This window comes from Cylas formicarius, unplaced genomic scaffold (assembly GCF_029955315.1).
Source record: "Cylas formicarius isolate icCylForm1 unplaced genomic scaffold, icCylForm1.1 PGA_scaffold_6__28_contigs__length_40554024, whole genome shotgun sequence".
Lineage (NCBI taxonomy): Eukaryota > Metazoa > Arthropoda > Insecta > Coleoptera > Brentidae > Cylas > Cylas formicarius.
The window spans coordinates 26,655,864-26,679,499 of NW_026844347.1; the positions used below are offsets into that span (position 1 = coordinate 26,655,864).

Consider the following 23,636-nt stretch of genomic DNA (forward strand, 5'->3'; position numbering starts at 1 on the left):
ATAACAATCTGCCAAGTTTTTTTTTTTCGTATTTTATCTAAATTCCAGGGACTTCTCATATTTTCCCCTGAAACCGGGTATGGTAAATATATTTCAAAATACAGTATCTATTACGTCTCGTTACATTTTGCAAAACTCACAAATCGATTTTAACTGCGCCTTATTTCTATATTAGTCGGTCTCCTAACTTTTATCCATCCGCAAATAAAGTTTCACTTTACTTACTTCACTTAAAAAAGGCGCGTCCAAAAAACCGCTTTGATTTCCCGACGGCGACAGCTTTTAAGCTTTTAAAGCCACTCTATGACAATAAACAAATCCTATTTAGAGAATCATTGTAGAATTTCCTTTTTCGGTGGTGGACATTTTATATTTTGTAAACGGGATCCTTTCAAAGTAAATACATTTCATTCCACGCGACCCATGTATGTGTGTGTGTGTGTGTGTGTGTCTTGCGTCGCTGGAACGAGAATATACGGTATAGACGTTTATTTGAAAATAGTTGAACTGCAAATAAAACCTGAACCCGGGACCTTAAAAGATTCTTTACGGGAATAAATAGCGCGGAGGTAAAAATGCTTTTATTCCTGTCCCGTATAACAGCTACGGTAAAAATTACTCGAATACACGTTTATTGCTACGTCAACACGATGTTTTACGTTCCTATTAAATGTTTCAAACGTAAACTAGAAATAGTCATTTACCGGTTTCGCCGATATTAAATGTTAAAAATATTAATTCTATGAGCTTGCTGCCAGAAGTTTTTGTTAATAGAATTCTTCGAAGCGTCTTTCTTTAACTCCTAAAGGATACCAAATACCTTCAAAACTGGTATATACGAAATATCGAAACCTGACTCAATGTCAGTCAAATCCCAATAACAATAAACTGAAACCGAAACCGAAACCAAAGACTATGTTCCGGAATAACAGGAAGTGACGTAAAGTTAACACGGTGGCGGGCTACAGGCAACACCAGAATGGTGGTCACGGCCACCACGTCCTCTACCACCATGGTCCCGTGTTGGGTTACCAGGGACGTCACGTTCAAGGCACCCATCATCATATTTCCACAATGCCCGCTCACTCTGCCGTACCGTTAAACGCAAGTAAGTGTCCATTACGTATAGTACGATCATAATTTTCAGTCAATAATTTGCAAAGAGCTGGGTGCCTGTTTTTCTTTCAGCAAATCAGCCTTGCTCTTTTAATGTGCCTTTTCGCTTGGAGGCGCTGCCATTAACTACTCAGAAAGCAGTGAAACGGTTATTTCAGGCAAATTTTAGAGCACTTGTTGAAACCTGGATATTTCCTCAAATGCTAAAATTTATGATCGGGAAATAGCAACACTGAAACACATATACACACTGAAAAAATATATCGCTGCCCCGGCAGAACAGTGACCTAAATGCAAAAATCATAATTTTTCAAGAGAACCAAAAAATGAAAATGAAATTTTGGTATTTACCCCTAAAACTTTGCTTGTATAATTGTGACTAGCGGTGACGAGTTTTAATACAGTTTCGTCATTGTTTTACCCTATATGTTAAACCATTTAAGGATTAATTATGGACTCAATTTCCAAAAATTTTGGACTTTCACTTTCTGTTCTGCCGGAACAGCGATGTTTCGAGGGAAACTGATTCTACAAATTCACTCTCAGACGCACCCAAGGACACAGCAGACTTCAGCATACAATCAACGCACTTAAGCTGAACTATTTTTTGACCATCTATTCATTTCGATATTGGAAAAAAACTTTAATTCTAAAAAATTGTTTATGGTATTGGTATTGGTATTGGTATTAAAGGGGGGCGCCCTCGCGGGCGTCCAAGCACTTAGGCCACCAGATGGGCCCGTTGTGCCCCCAGGCCGCTCTAGAGGGCGTCCAGAATGCCGTCCCTCCTATAGAAGGTCAGCAACTCCTTTAGCCCAATACCGTGCACTGAGTCCGGATCGATCAGGGCCGTTCTGAAGACTCCCAATCTTGCCCATGTCAAGGCAGGACACTCGGTGAGCAGATGATACGGGGTCTCCTCCCCTTCCATGCACCACCTACACTCCGGGTCGTCTCCAATGCCTAGCAAGCAAAGATGCCTCCTAAGCCTGCAATGTCCTGTGTAGGCCCCTGTTAGTGCTCTACACTCCCTTCTGGTCAGTCTAAGCAGCTCCCTGGTCCGAGGAAGGGCGGGCCCATCCATCATAAGCCTCGACTGCCTCATTCCCGGAGCAACTCTCCAGCCCCCCGCGGCCCGGTCTCTCGCCCAGGCTTCGAGAGCCCCCCGCCTCACGCACGGGGCCATCCCCAAGCGAGGCTCTGGCCCTATATGCCTATGCGAGGAGCCCTCCCTGGCTAAGGCGTCCGCTGCCTCATTGCCCCGGACACCGGTGTGACCCGGGACCCAGACCAACGTGACCTTTCTCTCCTCAGCCACCCTCCTCAGTACCCCTTTGCACTCCTTTATCACCAAGGAGCGCGTACGCACTGACTTCAGCGCCATGAGTGCAGCCCTACTATCCGAGCAGAAGAAGACTCTCCTGCTTCCGTAGTTGAGCCGAAGCACCTCTCTGGCCGCCATCAATAAAGCGAAAATTTCCGCCTGAAACACAGTGCAGTACTGATCCAGAGGGACCGACAAGCTTGATCCCGTTGTCTCGCAGTACGCTCCAGCTCCGGCCAGATCTCCCATTCTGGACCCGTCCGTGTACCAGACAAGTCCATCCCAGGAGCCGACTCTGCTCTCTCTCCAATCTTCCCTTGATGGAAAGAGAAAGGTCAATTTATCAATGAAGGTCATCTCGGGGATCGTGACGTCACTCGGCATGCCCATGACCCCGCGATCCCCGCGACAGCCCTTTAAAATGTCGTACGGACCCCGATTGAAGGTTCCCTCCCTCCAGAGCCCGCAGCTCGCCAGCCTCACAGCTGTGTGTGTTGTTTATGGTTTCATTGTACGTTAAATTTCGTATCAAGGTAGACTGAATTACTCCTATTTCTCTTCCGGAAAAGTCGAGATAAAAGAGACGACCGTCATTCATAAAATTGCTATTGTTGTGATGCAAATATAGGCATTTAGGCAAGGAGCGAGTGGGGTGAAGTGTATTGCCAGAAACTGAATGGTTGCTATGGTAACCACGTAAGGTGGGAGAAAGTAATTCTCGCGAAGTGCAATGAAGTAGCGGCGTGCGAGATTATAATGTTACATTATTAAAATTTTCATAATTATACTCTAAATAGTTGCAATAATCAAATTTGATTTGCATACCATATCCGATGCCTTTGAGCTTTGTTTTGAAATTTACATTAAATAATACTAAACACAAATACATAAAGAAAATAAGTACACCAACCTATGAAACATGTCACTTCAGAATTAAAATCGCCAAGTGCTTTGCAAACTTCACAGTATTGCGGCATTTTTGCTAGCAGCCTTCGTACTTTTTTTCACAAAAAAAAAACAAAAGCAGACATAATACAAGACGCACCCAAAATGGACCTTAAAACATGATATTTCTTACAAATTATTTGTTATTTTATGGGTAAACGAAATATTTGCAAATCATTTTTCAAACTTATATTGAGTTAAATTTCTTATTTATATACTTTTGAATACATCAAAATATTATGTGTAAAGTGTATCGGTAAAAAAAAACCACAACATTGTCTCAGGCCGTATTTTCACATAAAAATGCCTGACAGTTCTGTCTCCGTTGTTTATATATCTGCTTTCTTATTTTAATATCGCTAAAATATTTACCTTTTCACGTGCTTAAAGTAAATTCCACCGTCTGATTGCCTATTAAATGGTTGCATATTACAATAAATTCTGCGCATTCTTTAAAGAACGGATTTCCAATAAATTAAAGTTTTCTCGTGATTTTGGTTTTAGGTCAATTTATAAAATTTGTGGGTATATATGGCACCGGCCAACCAAATTTTTTTTTGTCATAACGCCTTACGGATACATATTTTGACCCGTTCATCCTATTTGCCATTATAAAGGGACTAAAAGTTTTAATATTATACTACATACTAAATATATAACGAACATTAAAACTTTAGCAAGAGTAATTTCCATGATCCTTCTCACAGCAAAACATATTCTCATATTTCCCTTATTCTAGAAGTTTTTATTTACCAACATATAATGTAACAAGTCCTCGTTCACCCTTCTCGTGCCCTTAAATAAATTTCCATAGGACGCAGCCGCAACCACCTGCTCTGTCGTTTTCCTTTCTGCCGTTCCTCTAACTCGAGCCCCGTGTCAAAATTTCATTTAGGGCGACATGACTTTTATAATCGAATTTGAATCACTGTTACGGGGTCTGACATTTCGAAAATAGATTTAATCGGAATGGGTTTTGATGCGTGCCGTCTCTTCCGTTTCATGACCACGCGAAATTAAAAAGAGCATCCTAATTTCAGGAATTCGGAAAAGTTTATGTGGGGGTTACTACGCACCACTGTTACTGAGATACAGCCTACCAGTATTGGTCGCGTCATTTGAATATATTTTTTAATAACTTTCTTTTCATATTTAGTTTATTTATTTTCAATGTTAACTAATTATATTGAATATGAATCCTTATTGACCTTCAGCTTTTACTAAACAAGAGTCATAGGCAATACTTATAGAATATAAAGAGAAAAAAGGTAGAAGCGCATCAATCTACTACAAAACAGTCATACATTAATGGTATAATATGTATGTATGTATGTATGATATTTTCATAATTATTATACCACAATCAACTGTAAGTATGTACTAAAATGGATCAAATTTTGTGCATACACCGACACAAATATAACGCTCAAACATACCAGGTGACAAAAAAGTGGAAACACTCTATAACTTTCAAACGGCTTGAGATAGCAATTAGTTAGAGTTAATATAGGCTGAATGTCTAATTTTTTGACAATATGTAGTCAATGGTTATTCTTCCGGTTTGAGCGGAAACGACATTAAATTTCGAATTTTAAATGGCATAACCTATAATAAATCGATAATCAGATAAAAATGTGCAGACTGTCAGAATTTTCAATCATGCCGACTTGATGATGAATAGAAGCAAAGACACTTAAGTAGTATTTTGTTTTTATAAAAATGGATTTACTTCCTGTAACATTATTTTTAACGGATTTTGAAAATTTTCTCCTGAATCTTTTAAAATTTTTAAAATTCGAAAGTTACTGTCGCTTCCGCTCAAACCGGAAGTTCAACCATTGACTACATATTGTCAAAAAATTGGACATTCTGCCTATATCAACTCTTCCAAATTTCAAATCGCTATCTCAAGCCGTTTAAAAGTTATAGAGCTTTCCCACTTTCTTGTATCACCCGGTATATCTAGCAGAGTGACAAAATGATATTTTGGTTAGTTTTTGCTAATTTACTACTGTAAAACGATTTTCTTATACTTTCCCGGAAAACAATCGTTGACTTGCCTATATATATTCTCAACAAGAATTTTACCTTTAGAAGCTTTCATTAAAAGTTTCATTTCTATACAAAAGTCAATTCAATTCCGTTATTTTTGCGATGCATAAGTTAATGGTTACATTTAGTTAGAGCAAGAAGCAAGCAATATAGGAACGTCTTGTGTGTTGCTCATGCGCGTAAACTTCAATAAACGTCAGTATTTGCGTCTTTATTTCAGCATTTTAATTATTCTAATGAGTAGGTACTAAGTACATGGCCCTGAATTTGGCCACACATGCACATTTTAGATGTCAACCGTTTTCGTGTGGAGACTCGCGTGACTTTTACACATATGAAACACTTTTTTATCGACTTGGAAACCCATATTTCAGCGATAAATTTATTTTCGTTACAGACAAACAGATAAGAGAAAAATTCCCTTTGTTGATTATATTAACATGCATATCGAATTAGTGTTATAAACACGTTTGAGATTGCGCTTATCAAATTAGATTGACTCAAGTTGGGTTCGCCACAATCTGCGATTTTAAATGTTGCTCTATTGAAACGTTAGAACGACTTGGGTTGAAGGAACTTATGGCTATTACAGTTCATATTTTTTGCTCTTGATGTGCTATGAATTTTCTCTTAATGGTATGAAACAGTAGATATAAATTAAAAGTCTCGCTAATTGTGCTGGAGTAAATATACATCACTCATAATGATAAAAGAAAACATATTATCAAAATGTATTTTACATATTGATATGTTCTCACTAAAACGTGTCAATTGGCATGACGCCGCAGTCAGCAAAATTAGATGATGAAAATGGCGTTAATAAATCAAAGCTAATGGAAGCTGGTTTAATAATAAAATTTCTACTTATTATAAGTACTCTATGACAGCTCTATGTGCAACAGCTTAAAAATAAAAAAAGGCTCTTATTTAAAAAAAAAGTTACTACAACAACAACCCTTGAGAGTGCAGAGCTACTCATTAACGAAAGGGCGTTGGCAATTTTCTTAGTGAAAATAAATGATAACTGAACTTTAGTTGTCAGTCTTTTAACCGAAATTGCTCTTTTAGTTCTGAAAAACGATTGCAATTTAAGTTTTGTTATTCTCCCAGAGGCTGGGCAGAAATGGTATGGCTCCTTTGATTTTTCGGCAAATTTAGAACCGCTTCCTTTTCGAAAACGTTTGTTAATAATTATTAGCAGTCAATCAGCAATCAATCAATGATAATTTTTTATCGCTGATATGTTGCACAGTTTAGTTGACCTCTCTAGGGTATGCTGAGGTTATTACCCAAAAATGATGGTAGTCTTATAAATTTACCTGCTCCCTTAGAAATGTATTTATATTGAAATAATTCTGTAACTTCCTAAGTTATGAATAAAATCGAATATATCCGTCATTAAATTGTTCGTAAGATATTGCAGTAAAAAGTTATTATATTCATTGATTTCCTAAGTGCTCTAGAGCATTTTAAGTACATCTTTTATTTTTTGTACACATTTATATTGTCTTTTTTCAGTCGTATAACTGCCTTAGCCCTAATAAGTCGAATGGAAATAATTTTTTCTGCTCTAGCATTTAAAAAAGTATTTTCAATGAATATATCCTTTGAAAACCGGGGTACATAATAATAATAATAACAACAATAAGGGGTTTGTTGCATAAACGACATTGCATCAAAAACAAGGCTTTTATCAAAGTCAGCCATCTGCGAATTTTGCAAATAATTTTTAAGTCTCGATATAGTATAGAATCGGATAGTTCAAGCAAGTAACGTAAGCTATCATTTAATTCAAAACAAAAGGGTGGAAAGTAAAATGGGGTAGAAATTCAAAACCATGAAATGAAACTTTGTTAAATAGATGAAAAGGGCACTTTTTTAATGATGTTATAATGCAACAATGCCATATGTAAATTAAATCTGTTATGCATATTAAGTCATTCTGAAATTTCAACTTCAATTTCAATTTCAAACTTAATGACGCCCTCGTATCTTGTCAATTAACTTTGGGTTTTTTATTCACTGAGTCAAGACAACGGCCAAAGCACAGCAATAATTTAACTGAAATAATACCAAGGAGTTTGATTTCTCCTGCGTGTGGGAGTAAATTATTTTTAATACGCCACAGGATTTCGTGAGATTTTAAGCAACAAGCTCTTCAAATCTAACTAACGAGTCATCCACTTTTATTAAACATTCTTTTTTTATACCTTTGTAACCTAAATATCATTTCCGAAAACTACAACAGACGACTTCGCGTAATTAATTGTAAGGAAGTGATCATGGGTACAATTATAAAAGTTAGTTATATCGGAATTAGTACCTTCATTATTTCCTTGATGGTTACTGTCATCAAAAGACGAATACACCGATGAAATTCAAAAGTATACACTAGGTATACACAGGTACACACTAGATATACACAGGTACACACTAGGTATACACAGAATATTACCTTGTGATGCTCCATACACACTTGGCGAAATGAGATAAAATCATGTAAAAACGATCGAGTCATCTTCGCGCTTGTTTCGCTAACAGCAGAGCATCGACTTCAGCCTCTGTTACACCGCACCCGTCTTATAAAAACAAATGAACGTAAGCATAAATCCGGGCGAAATATCTCGGGGACAATCCGCATAATAAATCCACCGAAGCAACATCATATTTTCAACCAGCCGAAAGATCACGACTTCTTGGCGAATTATATATTCCGCGTTAGCCAATTACTTTTTTATTGTCCGGTTAAAATATAGGATATAATCTTTTATGTGTCGCACATTTTCACCCTTTGTTTTATTTTCGAATTATATTTAGGTTATTTTTCCCCATGCCGCCGGACGTGAATTATGATGCGCCGCTTCGCGTCTTCCTCTGCGTCGTAAATTTATCGGGTCTCTGGGGTGTTTTTGAAGACATTCGCCATCTCCAGTTTCACTCTTGGCACCGGATTCCCCGGTCCCGTTTTTAATTAGATGCAATATTCAACATACTTCTTGCATTTTTAATTACCTCTTGGGCGTCGGACCCATTAAACTCGAGCTGCTTGTACCAAGTGCCGTAAAGCTTTGTATTAAGGAACGTCTTTTGAAGTATGAAAGTGGCCGGGAAAAGCTGTTTTGTAAGAGAACACCTTCGTCTGGTCGTCGCAAAATGGTTTAGATAGTTTGCGGGATTTTTTTAATGCATGATCAATTTTAACGACTTGATCCCAAATTGTGAGGTATCTACAAGTTAATTGCGGGGGAAATTATATTCTAGATAATTATTCACATATTGAAGTTAAAAGACATCAAAGTGAAATTAGGTCAAAATACTTATAATCTTAGAAGCTACGAAACATAATTGTCGGCCTGGATATAGGTTACCAATATCTACCTGAATGTTTTACTTACGATGAATACTAAAGGTACACTTATATCATTTCTAGATAATACACTCCTAATGATGGACACTTGGAATAACGTTGAATTGTAAATTAAGACAGATCGTTGCGCAATAACCAACTGGTTTGACGAACACTTACTTGCCATAAATTCGCCAAGAACTTTTCTAATAACGACATAACCATTACCAAGTAACAATAATGAGAATTAGCTGACAGAGATCTGAATTGTGGCAAGTAGAAATAAAATACAGTGTCAAATATTCAAACTTTTGGACAGCCACCTGAAATAGGATATTCATATTCAAACACTAGTTTCAAAAGTCAGGTTGCTAGTATTTTTAAGAATATGAAATAAATTCTTTCAATAAAAGAAAATATTTCCTTATGCTTTACGTTGGTCCAGTCACTGTTACTATACGGCATTATCAGCTGGGGTGGTGCATATAAAAGTAATTGAACTGAGGTGGCTTTTACTTGATGAAAATCCATTTATCGAAATAAATAAGAACTAAAAGTTCAGATTTTCACGAAATTATATATTATCATATGACAATTGTTTCGACAACTCAAAAATTTTAATTTTTTTTTTTTTGATAAAGACACGGTGTTGTCGAAACAATTGTCATGTCATAATATATAATTTCGTGAAAATCTGAACTTTTAGTTCTTATTTATTTTTATAAAAGTAATCTTAAACCATTGGAGACTATTCAGAAAAGAGTCCTGAAGATTATATTTCAACTTGATCCACAGTATCCCTCAGATCAGCTGAAGTCTTGCAGGGTATTAACTATTCGACAACTATACTATAAAGTAACTATTATTGATATGAGGAAAAAATTCATTACTCAACAACCACATATCTCATGATCATTTTACTCTAGACAAAAAGAAAGAAAACTTTGCAACATTTGAAAAGAGATGTATAGCGCAGCGAACATTTTTATATGTTGAAAATAAATTATATAACATAATACCTGCTGAAATGAAAAATATAACATCTAAAGGGTTCGACTATAAATTGTCTAATTGGTTCGTGGAAAATGTCCCACAGTTATTGACTACGTTTAAAACTATGGCTAAATGCAACTTCAATTCATGCAATCCATTATTTTGGTTCATCTTCCCTTCTTTTGGTCAGTTTATTTTTCTCAATTCCGCAATTTAAACCTGCTTAATTAAGTATTATGGATTCTATAATAGTAGAACCTAGCCTTATGTTGCAGTAAAAGCTTCTATGTTATGGGCAATAAACAATTTATTATTGTTGTTATTATTATCTTGAAAGTTTAAGCAAAAGAAAACCTACAAATTTTTTCAGAAATTTATTGATTGATTCTCGTATACATTTTTGTATACAGTTTTGATGTACGTCACTTCCTGAATTTATTTTAATTTTTTCATAATTAGATATTATGCTTTTATTTCTTTTGTATTACCTAAACATACCCAGGTATTTATCTACATTTATTATCTGCTATTAAATAAATATTCATAGTAAATATTCATACTAGAGATTCATAGCCGTCACCGCGCGTATATCGCTGAAACATAAAGAGAAAATGTTTATAACATTTACATCAGAGCGTCCTAAATGTGGAATATCCATTATTTTTAAAATTTAAAAATTTGCTTTGTGTATTAAAAATTACCAAGCATCGTTGAATATTTGCACGTTTTGGTGGTTAGTATGATCTCTTGTGATCGCCACCATGTATAAAAATTGGTTCAAACAAAGATCACTCACTCACTGCAGGATGAACCAAGATTATGATTGCGTCTTTGTTATTGAGCTAATAAGGAGCTATATAAGTAAGTTATTTAAGAATTTTGATTAACGAGTTAGACACGTTGTAGCAGTTAGAAATGAATAAATGATTGTAGATCGATCTTCTATCTCTCAAAGTTATTAAATGTTAACTATAAAATTAAATTATTTAATGTTTTAATAATACTTCTGACAATATTACTAAGTTTACAAAATCAGTATAACAGATTTGTCACCTTTCTTAAAGAAAATTATATGTATCCGCTCTTGCAAAATTTTCGGTTCTATTTCAGCATTGACAACGTTCTAGTTTTGTTACTTTAAATACAGCATATTTTAAGTTGTCATAATCAAACTTTTTACTATGTCTTAATTCATTTTAATGTTTTATTTATTCACGCTTTATTAACATGGTTTGGCTGTTTGTTCTTTCCACCGTATAGTCTGTAATTAAACAAAATGTCCGCGAGGTACACAAATTGACAAAAACACCGCGCAAAATTCTCCCCGATTTAAACACGGCAATTTATTTTAATCGCATTTTGAACGCTTCTAAATAACGACGGACGTGTTAAGTTGTAATTTATTATCTAGTCGGCCATCCCCGCTATCGAAAATCGAAAGTAATTCGTTTGATTGGCTTTTATGCGTGAACTCATCAGTTTGTTATTCGACATGGCCGTTCTATTATTATATCCGACGCCCCATTGTGTGTTATGGATTGCAAAAGGTTGGTGGAAAGCATCACGACGCCGATTACCACGTCACCGCTAAACGAATGGAGATAAAGGTGAATATACGGATTGCTGAAGTGCAAACCCAAGAAGATGCCGCAGTCGCCATACTTAACAAATTGAAAAATTAATTAGTTTTCTCTAGATACTTATAAGGTTAATAATAATAATAATAATAATAATAATAATATTCAGGTCATTTCGACAAGGAAAATTACAAGAAAAGGCATGAGTGCGCGCCCAGACGTATCTACACTTATCCTTACTCATAACATCACATCATAGTTTTAATTAATATTTACAATTTCGTTTCTATAAATAAAAAAACTATTAGCTAAAGTCGAGGCTAAAATACTGTAAGTACCACAAATTTTCTAGCAGTGGTTTGATTCTTCCTGCGTTCTGTAAGTAACTTCATGTTTTTTTATTTTTTTTTTCTATTTAAATTTTAGAGCATAACCACATTTTTAGGTTATTTGGAAAAAAAATTATTGTCTCAACCTGAACGGAATGGGGCAGGTCATTATATAGTTTAGTAAAGTCACAACAGAAGGATCTTTCAAATATACCAGATCGGTGACGAGGAATTATAACCCCTTTAAATCTTAGATTTATGTTATTCATGTCTAAACAGAACAGGAGCTAAAATTGAGCCTTGAGGAACTCCACTTCTTATGTCTAGGCAAGCAGACTCGACTCCGTCCAGGGCCACCTTTTGCTTTCTCCCTGTTAAGTAGTTTTTAATTAAATGTACGGATGCCTCCCCATAAACTTTAGTATTTAAGAATAGTGTTATATATATATATATATATATATATATATATATATATATATATATATATATATATATATATATATATATATATATATTCTCACGTATTGATTCACGGATGGAAAAATGTGATGGCACTATATTCCGGGATATCATCCGTTCGCTTGTTGAACTCCGACTGGAATCCTGCAGACGTTTCGCAAAAATCTCACTTGGCATCTTCAATGCTCGCGCTCCGAAAACACTTCGAACCCAGTTTCGGAGCGCGGATAATATTGGCAGAATGGAAATGGGCCTTAAGTTGCTAGACGACTGCGGGCTGTCAATCTTAATAAGAGTGACAATATTAGCTACTTTCCAAAGAGAGGGAAAAACTGAATGGGTGATGCAAAAATTGACAAGATTGCAGATGTACTTTAATATAAGAGAGCAACAACATCAACAACAAACATATTACGCCAAGGTATAGATTTTAGCGAATTATCCAAACAAATAATATCTACATTTTTAAAATAATTGTACCTAGTTGGCACCACTCGATCTCTCCGCGCACTCAACTCAACATCCACAAAAATCAATTTGTCATCAATAGTGCCCAACCTAATGACTGTTATCTCTTTTGAAAGTAATAGGTGACCTATTAACTTTTTACTAGTACCCTCTAGTCGGCCCATCGATGACCTGCTCCAGCTCCAATGTATCTAAGAGATCCAGGTATGAACGAACTCCATACTCGCTTATAGCGGATAAATTTAAATTTAGGTCCCCAAAACAGATTAAGTTATCAGTTTGTGGGAGAAAGTCTAGACCAGTGGTCTCCAACCTCTTCAATTTGTTAAGCTACTTTGTTAATTTTGGAATAAACAGTGGGCTACCGGTAGCTCACGATCGACAGGTTGGCGACTGCTGCTCTAGACATATACTTTATTTGGACTAAAATTTACACCCAATGGTTTAATTTTTTGATTTATTTAATTTTATTTTTACCCAAAGACATTCAATCACATCATGGTATGAGTCCAAAGTTTCATGTTTTATGGTTTTTTAGTTAATAATAGTAATAGTTAATGGTTATTTCGAATTTCAACTATATAAGTAGGTATATGTTTATTTAAATTGGTTTCAGAGAATCCAACTACATTGTAATCCTCTTCCAGGATAAGGTCTCTAAACTTGTCAAAATGTAAGGGTAAAGAAGCTATATTATTATAGAGGCAAATACAGTTTCTACTATTCGCTGCCCAAACATATATTTATTCGAAAAAACAAATGAATGAAATGAAAAACCCCATGAGAAAAAAAGTGAAAACTATGGCTTAAGGGATTATTTAAGTCAAATTGAATAATACTGTACGTGGCAGACGACTTCCTGTAAATTTCGAAAAAGTTCTGCTCCTGTTCCTGATTAGTAACAGATTCAAAAAGGAGACAGCATTATTCCTCAGTTCCAAGGTGAATTCAATTTTGGAGTGCAAAGTTTACTAACCCAAAGAAGTTCGCGATAATACATTCCTCTCTTTGGTCAAGCATATTTTTCCGTGTCCTTCTATTAACTATTTTTTACAAGAAAGGTTACGGTTCATTGGTTCGATAACACCGTACCTTTGCCAAATCTTACCACTTACCATACAATTACTTAAAATACAATAACAATAAACTTGAATTACTCAGATCCAAGTGGTCAGAAATTGTCAATCTGCATTGCTGTGACTGTTGATCCAAATTTAGTATACCCCCCTATAACCCCACTTTGAAATGTTCGGTCAATTTTGGTTATTTTTGATATTTTGTTAAAATTGCAAGTCCAAAGTTGTGCCAACAATACATTTAATACTAGGTGAGAAAATTTTTCCGTAACGGCGTCCAAATTTACGAGGACAGATGCATTTCCGTCAAAAATATTTTCGAAGCTGCTTATAAAATCACATGTTTTGACGTATTTTTATCATTACAATTAATAAAAGGACCGCATACTAATAATAGAAATTGTTTATACGTAAAGTTTCACGACTCGCCGAGTTGGCCCGATTTTCAAATGCGCGTGCTGTTTTTCAGTAACTTTCATTATTCTCTTGTTTCCACAAAGACGTTAGTTCTATCTGGCGGACAAAATATTAATCATAACGTTTACCAGAAACATAACTAAAAAAAAAATATTTTTACGGTCCAACAAACTAAAATAAATTAGAATTATAAGCATTGAAATTGTGTGTGGTTTTATATAGTTTCCTATAGTTTTACGACTTCAACATTGTCAACAATATATTCTAAACAATAAAGTGTTTTCCTGGTTTTAATTTAAGGATCCCCGCAGTTTTGGAAATCAACATGAAGCTCTCTATAAAATTACTTTTTTCATTTCAATTTTCAATTTCTGAGCGTACAAAGAATAAAAGAACCTAGAAAATTTTAAATTTGATATATGGTCAAACGAGGCGGCTAAATAGTAGTTTACAATGCCAAGATTAATCAACCAGGAACAAAAAAACATTGGCACATCTAGGCGCTGCTGTTCTGGGTAAGCGTTTATAATATCGGAACATTAAAGATATCCTTACGACTTCTAAGGTGATTTATGGTGCTATAAAACACTTCCAATAAATTGGCAAGTCTACATTGTAGGATTCTAACTTCTTGTACATACGGATCGTCGAGTCTTGTTTAACAAAAATAAATTCCTTTAAAATATTTGCCAAAAATTAAGTGTCATATTTTCGATTTGAGACCGGTCCATTGAAAATAATAAAAATTAAATTAACTAAAAATAAAATAATTGCTAATTGCAAAAGAACTAAATCTTACCAATTTAAGTTCAGGCAAAATTAGACATGTCCATTTATTTCTTTAGGTTTCCCGCTTAGATATTTCTTTTAAACGTGAGTATGTGCAATATTACTATCACTTGATCCTCTATAATATTTCGTACATCTTTGCATTTTAATCCGTCCATAATATCCATAGATAATAAAATGTTTTTTTCTACTTTTTATACGAATAATCTTCATCCATATCAATTATTTTTTCTTTACCTTTGTAATCTCGTTAATACAACGCTTGTTTGTCAATGCCTTGATTATTGTCAATTTTTAATAAATACTTGTATCATGACATTTGAAATAATACATTCCTCTTACTCTTATCTTATTTGTCAAATTATTTATATTTTCTTCTAACTGCTAACCAAAATTAACCAAAACTGTTTTTTATTGCTAAAACCGTACCCTGTGGACATGGTACTTAAAATCTACATTAATTGATGATTCTGTTATTCTACCAATTCCTCATGGACCAGATGTAACGATACCTATCAACCCAAAAGAACTAGAAAACGTCAAATCGTAAGAATCAGAGGAATCTAATTCAGACCCATATGACTCAGACTTCACACCATATTTCAGAAAGCCCGAAGTGTGCACCTTCTAAGGGATGCATCCTAATTGTTAGCATCCAGACTTCGTGACAAGCATTTACTGGTACCTGGCGTCACATTAAGCTTTTACCGGCATAGCGAAAAAGATTTATGTCAATATTTTACTCAGGAAGCACCGCTAGTGTATTGCAACAATATTCTTGACTTAGTTTGAAAAGTAGGAAATATGCCGTATATAAAGGAAAAATGGCGCCTGTTTATTGACTTAAGTAAGCGTAGTTTCAATGACGTTTATTTGCACAATGGTAACGAACTGGCTTCGGTTCCCGTTGCACATTCGGTGCATTTAAAACAAACGTATTAAAATTTAGCACTTCTTTTGAATAAAACAAACTACCAAGAACATCAGTGGATGTTTCGTGGTGACCTTAAAGGGTCGTGCACGCTCCTAGGACAAGAGAGGGGTTATACAAAATTTCCATGCTTTATTTGTGAGTGGGATAGTGGAGCAAGAGATAGACATTGGACTCAAATAAAATGTCCATCAAAAACGAGCCTTACAACTTATGGCAAAAAAGTTTTACTGCCTCCTCTTTATATCAAAATTGGCTTGGTGAAGCCGTTTGTTAAAGCCCTAGACAAATGTGGACAGTGGTTCAAATATTTGTGCGAGAAATGTCCAGTTATATCTGCTGCCAAGATAAAGAAAGTATTTTTGTTGTTGTTCAAAATATGTTAGAACACTTGCATCGTCTAGATTGTAATATGAGTTTGAAAGTGCATTTCCTGTTTTCACACTTGAACTATTTACCTGAAAATCTTGGAGCAGTTAGTGAAGAACAGGGAGAGAGCTTTCACCAGGGCATTATGGAAATGGAACGGCGATACCAAAGCAGATATAGGATAACGATGATGGCGGACTACTGCTGGATGTTAAAACGGGTTATGCCCTTAAAAACACACAAACACAGCCGAATGTCCGGATAACTCAGCTTTCTGGCAAAAAGACGAAGATTTCTCTGAAAAAAGTCTGTGTAAAGTTTTTTTTTAACTAGAATTCCACCTTTTTACTAAATAAAAAAAATATTTTATTATTTTTTTCTTTAATATTTGCAAAAAAAAACCTTACGTAAAACAAATAAATGCATAGAATTTTTGAAATCAGTCTAACCAAAAACATGAAAAACCTTAATTTTTGTAGGCCTGTGTTATCATAATATTTCATAATAAACAGAGCTTTCGATCTAGATTTTGCTAATTTTGTATAATTGCTCTATGGGGAATTAGTACTTAATTAGTACTCAAAAACCTAGCAATAAGATTTTAAATTTGAGGTCCGTTTCGTACGAAAAATATGCAAAATAATTAATATCTCGAAAACTTCTACTCTATCTCTAGATAAATGGAAATATTTTACAAAAATGATTATAAAATGACAACTGAGAAAAGTGGGAGAATACTAAGGTTGTCGCATTTAAGAAATCAAAGTTGTATTTCGATACAAGTGTTAACAATGCTATACTGAGAATCAAAATCCTAAACCAAAACACCAACCGTGAGATACCCTGTAAATCATTTCACCAAACCTCAAGTAAAACTTTTCATCCGATTATGGGGGTCATGTCATTTGAGATATTCAAAAATTCCCTTCATATTTTCAATAATGTATTTTTCTCTAAAACTTTCCCGTAGTCTGTCCCAATCTCGGAACTTAATGTCATTCCGCGAATTTAATACTCATTTCCCGTGAAATCGCTTCCAAGGACTCGGGCTTCTATCTTGTAATGACTCGATCGGTTTATTAAATTAGAAGTCAGTCCTTTCTTTTCTCCTCAACCTTTCATCGAAGTTAAAACCGCTGAACTTGCAACTTTTTGCGCGTTTTTTTGTGTGAGGTCTATATCGTTGAATCGCCTTGGATCGATTCTCAATTCACTGTCAAAAACCTCTGCCGGATAAAGGACATTTTTATTTAATCCGCAACAACGGCTCCTTTGGCGCCCGCCTTTATGGAACTAATAATGGGTGTCAAGAAAACTGTCTACCCACGCACGGAATTCAACTATTAATCTTGTACGCAACATTAAAATTATACAAAGGGAGTTTTGCAAACACAAACATCAAAACTTTTTTATCGCGTCTGAAAATCTCTTATTCTAATATTTAACTTAGCAAATTAAAAAAGCCGGGGGGGTCATAATTTATACGGTAATCGCGTCCGGATTTTTCCGTTTTAGCCTTTTTCGGTACAAGGTTTTTCCATCGGGTACTAATGAGCGGAAGTTTTATGCCGAGGTCTATTGGGCCGTTTTTGAAAAAACCGAAGAAATTCCATTACGTTCCACGTTGTGAAATGTTTTTACTCTTCTGTGCTTAAACATTTAGTTATTTAGATCACATTTTTGAACTGAAAACTCAATTACAAGTCTTTGTTAACTCAAAAACCACATTAAAAACTGTAAGCCGTTTTACATTTGAAAATTTCTCTAGCCCCTAAGAAAAATTGGAGAATATTTTAATAAATTGCAGACTGAAATTATTAAACTAGTGTGTTGCGATTCTTATTTTTCTTATTTTTCAAACCCACAATTTCTTTCCAGATAAGATTTTTACCATTTTATTGGTATTGCACACTGTAAGCAGGGTCTAATCCAGCTCGTAAGAACTTAGTTTTTTTAGGTTAGATATATAAATAAATTGGTTTGTCCCGTCTTCATCAATATATATTAGTTCTATTTAAAAATATTCCATGCTCCAGTACCAACAATATGACGATACAGACTGATATACAGGGTTCCCCAAACTCGATGGCGTATTAGAAGTATATTTAGAATGGATAAATGAATATAAGTCTACTATAAATAACCACACACCAAGTTAATTCTTTTTCACGGGATGCCCTGCATATTGAGTTGAGTATCGCAACTTAAAAAGTCTCAATGCGAATCTTATTTTTCAAACCGAAAATTTCTTTCGATATAAGATTTTTACCATTTTACTGGTGTTGCACATTGTAAGCAGGGCCTAATCCAGCTCGTAAGCACTTAGTTTTTTAGGTTAGTTACATAAATAAATTGGTTTGTACCGTCTTCATCAATATATATTTTTCAGCCAATTTGAGATCTGTTTAGAAATATTCCAAACGCCAGTACCAGCAATTGGCAGAATATTATGACGATACCGACTGATATACAGGGTTCCCCAAACTCGATGGCGTATTAGAAGTATATTAAGAATGGATAAATGAATATAAGTCTATTTTTAAGGCATTTGAGTGTTTGCAGCCTTGCCACATCTACTATAAATAACCACACACCAACTTAATTCTTTTTAATGGGATGCCCTGTATATTAATTACATTTTTATATTCTATGGAAAATTCTGAAAGTTCTTGTAAAATATTTTATAAATAATCTTGAGATAAAAATTATTTTTTAGAAAATTTGCCATAAGACATCTTTCAATTATTTTAGGTAAAAATCTGACATTTTTGTTGCGGCTTGTCATTAGGCTGCTGGATCATATTATATATATCGTATGATATATATATTATATAAGATTTATGGTGTCGCGTACATGGTGTTTACAAAACTATGCATTTTTTGCAAAATATAAATACGTATGTTAAGCTCGAATAAAGAGAGCGATTCACCTAAGGATAAAACGGTTTTAGCAATAAGTCATGGTGATATATTTTGACACTTCTTTTATGGATATTTGCTTTTTTTACGTTACCAATTGATAGATATTTTTAATTACCAAGGCATGAATGATGCGTTTAACTTTATTCGAGCAGGTCACCCATACTTTGAAATCCTTTGGTTTTTCCATCTTTAGTCCATAGTCTCTGACGATAAATTTACTATCCCTTTACTTGAAAGTATAAATAAAGAATTGTTATTATTTATTACTTTGTTATTACGTAGATGTAAGAATGTTGCAATGTGCCAACTATTTTAAAAATAGAGATTAGAGTCTTTTATGTCCGCAACTCATCTTTTTCCATTCTTCATATCCTTCTAGTGGCACATCAAGTTTGCTGAATCCTATACAATAGCAGACAGCTCGAAATTAATTTTTTCTGGCTTCAAAATACAATCCTAAATGCTTCCGGCGTTGTTTTTTTCTCTGTCACCCTAAAAAGTACAATACAGTTAATAGAATATTACGTTTTAAACTCTCTGCGTTAGATATTTGATACAAATTATACATTTGTATATTTTCAACGCTCTGCGGGGCGTTTTAAATTATAAATCGATTCAGGAAGAACTATACAATCTTCTTTAAATGTTACTCGGTATCTTTCTACTATTTAATCTTACCAGATCTACTTTCATATTTCTTAGCCCACAATATACGTAAACTTTGCATTTTTTGTCATCGACTTCTACTATTAAAACTTAAACAATGACCTACATAAAATTACAGTACGTGAGATGGGATACAACTTTAACAGGAATGACGATGTTATCTCGCATATCGCTTGCCTCCATTAGACATATCTCTAGGGTCGTTTTAACGATACACCTGACGGCAATTGACCTAAAATTATTAAGAACCTCTTAGAGGCTCAAATTGTTACCACCGAGTCCGTGGCTTTATGTATTCGCAGAATATTGGCTGATCTACTTCGAATGTCCTATTACCAGTTCGAAAAAACTAACAAAAGATTCGACATTTAAGAGGAATGTATGTCTGACGAACAGTCATGAAAATCAAATTTCCTGCAAAAATCTTAGAGCAGTTCAGCAAGTGGTGTTTACTGATGAAGTATAATTGTCATTGCAGATTAAAAGGAATTTTTCGCCTTCCAAAATAATAAGTAAATCACCAACAAGATGAATTTTTTCGTACCCGATAATCTTCTCGCTAGCTACACCTTTTCAACCACTGTTTTTTGTTGTTTTTTGGTTTTTGTTAGTCTATGCAGAATTTCAGTTTTGTATCTATTCTTAAGGTTTGGTATTCAATTTAGCTTGTTATAGATCAGATAGTCTTACTGTGTGGGTCTTATGATTTATCTTCGGCAACTTTCAAGTTCTTTTTTTCCTTATTTCTTCTAATCACATCCTACAAAATTATGTAAGCGACGTTACTTTATCGTCAAACTGATTGGTTAAAGTAATTAAATGACTAACGAAATAAAATTTTTGAATCTGTAATTTAATCAAATGGTGGAGACACTGGTATGGTTGCCTCTTATAGTCCAACCAGTAACGGTAATCGTTTTAGTGATATTGTTGGCTGTAGCTAGAGACCACAATAACCAGTTACTTGTTGCTACAGGTGGGTTGTACCAATGCCTTCAGGTGGTTAGAATTTGTATATATAATATATATTATTCACGGATGGAAAAATATGTTGAGAAAATATTGCGGGATATCATCCGTTCGCTTTTTGAACTCCGACTGGAATATTATAATTTATAATTATATACCTTATATATTATTTCACATATCGCAAAATCAGAAACACGTTGTCAAACGAAATGCCAAAAATTTGAACGAACGATTGTAGAACGTAAAAGCCAACTGGGGCATGGGAAAAATCTCGAAAATGTTACGTTTCGTAGAGTAAAATGCGTCAACGGTAATCATGTGGTTAAATATAATTTAAATAATGAAGATTTCTTTGGTTATAATGGTTTGGTTGAAACTATGCAATCGGGGAATCATCTCTCACACGTCTCTAAAACTTTTTTCCGGAAAGTTCGCAGTTTAGTCCAAGTTTGAAACAAAGAGCGGCAGAAAGAAGAAAGTAATAGCACCCGAAATAATTCTTGATTAGCCCCGCGTACAGGGATTAGGGAATTTTGTGAATTTTTAATTATACGCTTGGCCGCGGACTCGGCAAACTTGAGGCGCTTTATACGTATTTTACTTTTTGCTTCTAAATTATTAGAGGAACTCCGAAAACTGAAACTTGAGTAAACGACAGTGTTGCATAAGTAACTACTTCGGCGCCACTTAAACGAAATATATTAGCTGAGTAGTTTCGGTGTTTTTACGCCAGGCGGCGCGCGAACGTCTTGATACTTTTGCCGGTCTAAAGATGTTCTTATAGCTGCCCCCACTTTTTGTTGCCATTTTCCTTTGCGCCGTTCTTTACTTGATATCATCTGCATAAATGAAAGGTTGTAGCTCTAAAAGTTTTTGGCTGTTACAAAAAAGTTTACTTCGGGGCTACGCCACCGGAAATGCACTTTGCACCGGTTGAGCGGAGTTGATTGTTTTCTTCCATTGCTTTTGATAAATTACTGAATATATTTTTTCTATAGAGAGATGAATAAATAGGCAATTTTTGAGACCATTTTATGTTATGCGTTTAATTTTGATTTACAAAATTGGCTTTATTTCAAAATACATAATTTCAGAAAATATTAGTTGCATAGCACATAGGAATATGAAACTAAATGTTTAGGTAGTTTGTCGCTAAATCCGCTGTTTTATTTTAATTTTTATAAAAAATAATGAAATTGAATAAGTTTATTTTTTTTTTCAAAAATCAAACCAATTCAATTGAGTTAGCAGATGAAATTTCAACCGCATGTTATATTCCAGCTATTTTTTATATGTTCACTGAAGATTTTTAAATGTATTTTTCTACTCCTGTCTGTAAATTACCTAATTACCCACCGATCTAGCGTGCGGGAAGCACGTCAGTTTCGTTTCCTATGAATCCAGCCACTTCGGACATTTCCGAGATTTTACCGCACGAATTTACGAGCAATCGGATGTTTTCGGAGATATTTCCCACTCCTTGAATTTTGACGTTTGTCAATTCTGACGGTCATGTCAGTGAATGTATTCGTGTTTTGCGAAAATGGACCCAAAAACTAACGGTCGTAGAAAAATATAGTATGCAACACGTTCGATAAACTATTTAATTCACTCGTATATTAAACACTCGCTCCGCTTTTATCAAATAAACTGGTGAGCCATATGCCTTTTACCGCACTTGTTGTATAATATACTATTTTATATAATTAATCTATAATTATAATTTTGACATGTTTGGGACAGAACGCGGTATAAGGTGTTGTTAACTTTTGTTAACTTCTGAAATAAGAAGTTTTATTTCAGTTTCATAGTTCTCACTCCCTTTAATTTATCAGAATAGTATATAAAATACTACCAGTGACAACTAAAGATTAATATTTGACATTTTACTTTCCATTCAGTGAGATAAGGTTGTCAAAAGGAATACCGAAATAGTTTCCGCATTGCGATACTATCCCAGAATTTTATTATTTGGATGAACTGATTTATGTCGCTAAATGGGGAAATTTCGTATTGACTACTCCCTAAACTGTTTATCCAGCAGAAAAGAAATCTTAAAATTTAGAATAATCGGGATTGCTGATTTTATTACGCAAACCAGTAGTTTATTTGTCAGCTTATTTGTGTATATGTAATTTGAATATGTATTCAATTTTTTGCCAGACTACGAACAACAGATCTGACGGCAATTTCAACTTGAATAAGTTCCTCAGTTATTCTGACGCACGTCCAGTACAAACAAATTGACAAGCCTCGTCAGCCATGAGAAAAGTCATTTGTTCGTTCGTTCCTTGTAATATAAAAAGTAAATTTTTTAAATAAACTTGTGTCACAAATAATAATTAAATTTTTGACGTTTGTCGGTAAATGTTTATTAATCACTCGTTCCGCTCGTGACTAAAATGGCGTTTATCAAACTTCTTACATAATACTCTAATAACGTATAATTGGGGATATCGTGGTCGTGGTCGCAGTTTTACATACACTATACATAGAGATACGAAGAATAAGATTCTTAAAACCCACCGGCAAAACCAGATCGACGGAGACTTAATACATTCGAGATATCCTCGTTTTATTTTTAAAAGTGTATTAAATTTAAAGCCAGCTTCTCGGATAAAGCAGCAAAACATGTCGGAAAAGCAAAAAGATAATAAAGTTATGTTAGAATTTCAAAGGCAGCTTGACTGTTTGTAAAGCGATACTATAACAAAAGGCATAAGAAAAGTGCACACAATAAAGATCAAAGCGGGAAAGGATAAACAAAAGATCTGCCTCCATGCTCTCTTATTTTAAACCATTGGAACGTTACGTAGAAGTACAACCAGTCAAAAACAATAATTTATTCCGTTTTTTATTTGTTTCGCTTTAACTCTTTTAGCGTATCT

The 23,636-nt window shown here is 34.5% G+C and overlaps 1 protein-coding gene across 19 annotated transcripts in view; it reads left to right on the top strand.

Annotated features, from left to right (window-relative positions):
• Positions 1-23,636, top strand: part of LOC132704084 (calmodulin-binding transcription activator 2) — a 426,963-nt gene that overhangs the window by 215,342 nt on the left and 187,985 nt on the right. Inside the window, exon 2 of one of the 19 annotated variants that reach the window (XM_060673832.1) lies at positions 748-1,108. The exons of 13 other annotated variants lie outside the window; for them this stretch is intronic. In XM_060673832.1, coding sequence (XP_060529815.1) covers positions 1,075-1,108 — 34 coding nt within the window. In that variant the 5' untranslated portion in view covers positions 748-1,074. Of the gene's footprint in view, positions 1-747; positions 1,109-11,313; positions 11,384-23,636 lie in introns of those variants that run through there. 5 more of the 19 variants (XM_060673834.1, XM_060673835.1, XM_060673833.1 and 2 more) reach the window with 5 other exon arrangements.